Source organism: Camelina sativa, chromosome 7, assembly GCF_030686135.1.
Source record: "Camelina sativa cultivar CO46 ecotype springtype chromosome 7, ASM3068613v1".
NCBI lineage: Eukaryota > Viridiplantae > Streptophyta > Magnoliopsida > Brassicales > Brassicaceae > Camelina > Camelina sativa.
The window spans coordinates 7,720,769-7,725,795 of record NC_141886.1 but is presented as its reverse complement, the minus strand read 5'-3'; the positions used below and the strand labels follow the sequence as shown (position 1 = coordinate 7,725,795).

General features: G+C 31.7%; 1 protein-coding gene across 1 annotated transcript; it reads right to left on the bottom strand.

The window, feature by feature from the left end:
- Positions 1-1,036: 1,036 nt before the first annotated feature.
- On the bottom strand, positions 1,037-4,568 carry LOC104704423 (receptor-like serine/threonine-protein kinase SD1-8). Its single transcript, XM_087458347.1, has 7 exons — positions 3,689-4,568; positions 3,157-3,160; positions 2,571-2,677; positions 2,226-2,436; positions 1,892-2,129; positions 1,628-1,787; positions 1,037-1,549 (listed from the first exon to the last, which is right to left on the bottom strand). The coding sequence occupies exons 1-7, from the start codon at positions 4,541-4,543 to the stop codon at positions 1,226-1,228; spliced, it is 1,899 nt and encodes a 632-aa protein (XP_087314473.1). The 5' UTR covers positions 4,544-4,568; the 3' UTR covers positions 1,037-1,225.
- Positions 4,569-5,027: the final 459 nt, after the last annotated feature.

The window sequence follows — 5,027 nt, the reverse complement described above, 5'->3', positions numbered from 1 at the left end:
AATATAAGTCGATGACAAAGATAATTAAGTCAACAAAAGTAAAAAAACAAAACGATTGTTCAAAAATCGACATTATAAATAAATCAACATTGATTAAAATAAGTCTAAAACAGTGATATATATATATATATATATATTATAAATTTTATAATCTTGAATTATTTATTTTTAAATAAATTTAAATCTAAATAATATCAACAAAAAATTATTTAAATTTCTTTATTCAAAATTCTAAGATCAAAAATTGATTCATGTAATCATTATTTAAAATACAATAAATTTATTTTTGTTATAATTTATATTTATTAATAATTTATTTCGATTTTAAAAAGCGTTTAAAGTTGTATTAATTTTAAAATTTAAATTATTTTTTATTATTTTTATTTAATTGTTAAAATAATTTTTAATAAAAAAAGGTATATCTTTCCATTTTTATTTCAAAATGTGTAGTTTTTGAATAACTATAATATTGAGTGTAATTTTCAAATTTCCTTAAAATTTTTGTATATTCTTAAAAATGTCCCTCCAAAATTTTTAAAGTAAATTTAAAAAGGCGATTTGCAAAAGAATAAAAAATGGGTCATTACTCAAAATATATAAAAATTTTCAAAAGACTTTTAAACCTAAAATTAATTTTGTATTTACAAATATTTCCATTTATAACTAATTTTATCAAAAAAAACTTAAATATATATAATTTCAAGGGTTTTCATTCCTTGAGCAAAAGTGATAGAAGAAGTTATAATTGTATTCTAAAAATTTACGAAAGAAAAAATAGAGTTAACTAACTAAATCCATGAACTCAATTTTACAAGTACATTGCACACATTAACTAATTCTAAATATGTCATAAATAGAGTTATAGTACACAAAGATGAATAGCAAAAGAAAAAATCTTTAAGATGCCATGAATTGTTCACTTAATTAGTACTAAGTATATATGCAAATATGCAATTAAGATAGGGAAAATAAGAAATGTTAGAAGTAAGAGAATTACGATTCTTCCTCTTCGTATGTACATGATATATCTTGGTCATAGAGATTACTGATTTCCTTTTAATCAAAAAAGTAGAAAGAAACAAGTACAAAATAGTCTACAGTAAATTAAACAGACTAAAACAGTAGTGTGGAAATATAGTTTTTAAATACTCTGTTATGTTTTCTTTCCATCAAATTTTAGAATCTTTCCCCCATAAAATATTTTCTGGTGAAACACGTCGTTTGATTACCGAGGTTCAATGGTCGAGTATGTTACTTCAGCCACAGTCCAAGATTCTTTGTTTCGCTTTTCCCGTGATGATGAACCAGTCTCAAAAGGATTTCTACGTATTAAATAACCAGGTGGTTTAGGTAGAGCGATCTCCATTGTGTCGCTTGCAAGCATCACAGACACTGATAGCATTGTGGGTCTATCATCAGGACGTTCTTGAACACAAAAGAGACCAATTTGTATGCATCTTTGCACCTCGTGTGGTTGAAATGTTGATGGGTCAAGGATAACCGGATCAATGGTGTCGAGCCCTTTTCCTTCCTTCCAATACCTCCATATCTATATATTAATAACAAAGCCTTAAGTGTTAATTAATCACAACAACAACAAAAAGACGAAAACAATTTGAATGCTTACATTTACATAGTTAATAAGACTCTCTTCGTTCTTTGAGTTCATATAAAAGTCCCTGTTCATTTTTCCACATATAATCTCAAGAACCAAGACTCCGAAACTGAAGACATCTGACTTTGTTGAATAAGTTCCGTTCTCGGCGTATCCCGGAGACATGTAACCGCTGTGTCAAGCCAGAAACATGAAACACAATTGTGAGTTTTTGTAAAGTTGATTTATTTCCAAGGGTAACGAACTAACGATGATGTTGATAGTTCGGTTGCTTACTAACTTCCGACGATCTTTGTGGTGCTAGCTTCTGTCTTATTCTTATCAATGATTTTGCCTATCCCAAAATCCGATATCTTTGGAACCATATCTTTATCAAGTAACACGTTACTCGGTTTTAAGTCTCTGTGGACAATCGGATACCGCGAATCTTGGTGAAGATATAAAAGCCCCCGAGCGATTCCATTAATAATTTGGACCCTCTTCTCCCAGTTTAGTTTACAACTTTGGGTTTCGTCTAAGAAAAAATCACAACCAAAATCAAAATTAGTTTCTTTTCAGTATCCTTGTAACTTTGGAACACACAACTTTTTTAAAATGTGATCCCACTAACCAAATATTAAAGTATCGAGGCTTGAGTTTTCCAGGTATTCATAAATTAGAATCATCTCACCCCCCTCAAAGCAGTAGCCCAGGAGTTGGACAAGGTTTACATGTTGGACACTCGCGATTAGACTTAACTCAGTCTTGAATCCATCAACACCTTGAATTGAAATCTTCAACAGTCTTTTCACAGCTATTTCTTGTCCGTCAAGTAACCTCCCCTGATAAATGTATATATATACATGTATTATGTATTCTGTATTATGTATATTATAAATTACACGGAGTCTTTGCATTGATTATATATGTTAAGAGGTACAATTAAATTATATAGATTATTTATGTTAAGAGGTACCTTGTAAACAATTCCGAAACCACCTTTTCCTATTTTATTTGAATCCGAAAAACCTTGGGTGGCCAAGACAATTGTTTCAAGTTCCATATGCTCAAAATGTAATTCTCCTGAAAATAGGAAAAACAAAAACAAAACAATCTTTCTCAGACAGAAATATAAAATAATTAAGAAAAAAGAGATTATCACAAATACTATACCAATAGGTGCCGCAATTGCTTTTGTTGGCGGCCTCTTTTTTCTTTCCAAACGTAGAACAGTATAACAAAACTTACGATAAGAAAAATGACGAGTCCAACAAAATAATTATTATTATTATTTTTGTAGGTGGTGTTTCCTTCTTTTTTACTGTTTCCTTCTTCACCTAATAAAAACAAGTTAAAAAGTCACAAATTGTGTTTGCCAAAAAAAAAAGTCACAAATTGCAAATTTCCCACATGGCTTGCTTGATGAGTGAAAAAGGGAAGAAAAACAAGTTTTTATTGCAACTTTCTAACCACATCCCAGCTGGACCGTTGCAACAAGTTACTTTTGTTTGCCACATATACTGTATACTGTTATGTTAACGACGAATTTTGTAAAACGTTACGATCCTACAGTATTCATTTTTGAACAATACATCATTTTTATAAGCTTGAGCTAAGTTGCTATATATGCCTAATATTATTTTTAATATCTAATATGACTTGTGTTATCCAACATCCCATATCCATTTTTATTTCTCTTACTATATAGCTATAATGGGTTATGTATGACATTTTAATTAATAGATAGTTTTAAAAATAAGCATCATCGAGAAAATATTAAAGTAGTAAATTTCTTGTATTTTTTTTTTTTAAATAGGAAAATTACCCCGACGAAAAATATTGAAACGGTCCAAAACTTTTACAGTAAGTAAAAAAATTTATTCTTAGCTTGACTAAATTCTCGGTGTCGTATTCAGTGTTTTTTTCAATGATTATTCCTTTTTTAAAAATAAAAAATAGTTTCTAAATTCTCGCTTTCTGTGTCATTTAGCTCCCACGCCTCTCGGCGTCTCGGCTGAAACCCGTGAATCTGCAGCTACAGGTCAATGATGTGTTTATGACGTCACAGAGCTATTAGGCCCACATTTGTTGTACATTTGGTAACATATGAGATATCCTCTTCAGTTCCCCTGATCTTGGGATCCATGTGGACAGTTTCAGTAGTCCGGTAGAAGTCAGTCTCAATATTGAGAAATAACTACCATTTTTATTGCTGAATGAAAACGTGATTTCCTCAGTGCTCACCACGAGATGGTCGGTTCCGTACCTCAAATTTCCAATTGCGTCTATGTCACTCACGCTGTTCCACGGACCAATTCGGAATAATGGCTCACCCTTATTCCGTATGTAGCTCTCAGGAGGCTCACGGACTTCTACTTTATAAATGAAATCGCCAGTTGAAGGATCATCGATGTGTTTCCATGATCGTAATATCCTATCTAGACCCGACGTCTTATCCCAACCCATTTTCATATCGGGGAGTAATGTGTCAGTCGGATAATCAAAGCTTTGCCATAAAAATCCACTTGAGCCGTCGGTTTCAGAGTATCGCAATATCAAGTTGCCGTTGTCAAGAAGCTCTCCTGTCAATACCGACTTCTTTAGACTTTGGCTAGTAGTCCCATTGGTTGACCAAACAGACTTACCGTATTGATCAAGGAGGTGGAGGTTGTTCTTGAAGATTTTGAGTGTTCCGATAGGCTTGGAGAGTGGGTTGTCTCTATTTCCAACCCATACCACTTCATTAGGGAACCTTCGGTACCATATTCCGAGATACCAACGGTTACCTACTACGGCTGGTTTGAAGAAACCAAGCTTGAAAATACTCTTAGGGGATAAGATGGGTCTTTGTATAGATATTTTTAGGGGCATTGAGGATGAAATTCTAGAATTATTTAGGGAGAAACCTTTCTGAAATAGAATGAATAATAATAATAAAACTATCCTCATATTGTTTGTTTGTTTGTTTTTTTTGTCTTCGTAGTTTGGTTCTTTCTTGTTTGAACAACTGCAGTCTTCTTCTTAATTAGTATTTATATATTGTTTGGACAAGATTTTTGGTTCTTTTTTTCCTTCACATTTCTTGACTTTTATTACAAGTTGCATCTAATTTTAAAATTTTCAACGGGACATAAATGAAACCAAAACTCGGAACATGTAAGATTAATTACTCGCAGAGAAAACATATCATATGTTCAATTAGGAAATTAGTTGTTACATAAAACTACGAACATGTGGGATTAACTCCTAACACCAACTTGGCTTCATTTTTCATCATCTAATTACCTAAACTATCGTCGGTGTTTCTTTTCTTTTCTTTTGTTTGTTGTTTATGTCAGTGTGTGTGTTAGGATTTTTGTTTAGATTATCGTTTTGTTTTCAAAGTTTCTCACAAGTCTACCGTAGTCCGTAGTTAAGATTATCCTTCGCTAAG

Bases quoted from the DNA above. Each gene is read 5' to 3' on its own strand.
- LOC104704423 (XM_087458347.1), bottom strand. From the start codon at position 4,543: ATGAGGATAGTTTTATTATTATTATTCATTCTATTTCAGAAAGGTTTC. The intron at 2,437-2,570 runs GTACCTCTTAAC...TACATTTATCAG, and splicing joins GTTTCGGAATTGTTTACAAG to GGGAGGTTACTTGACGGACA. The intron at 1,788-1,891 runs GTAAGCAACCGA...GGCTTGACACAG, and splicing joins ACAAAGATCGTCGGAAGTTA to CGGTTACATGTCTCCGGGAT.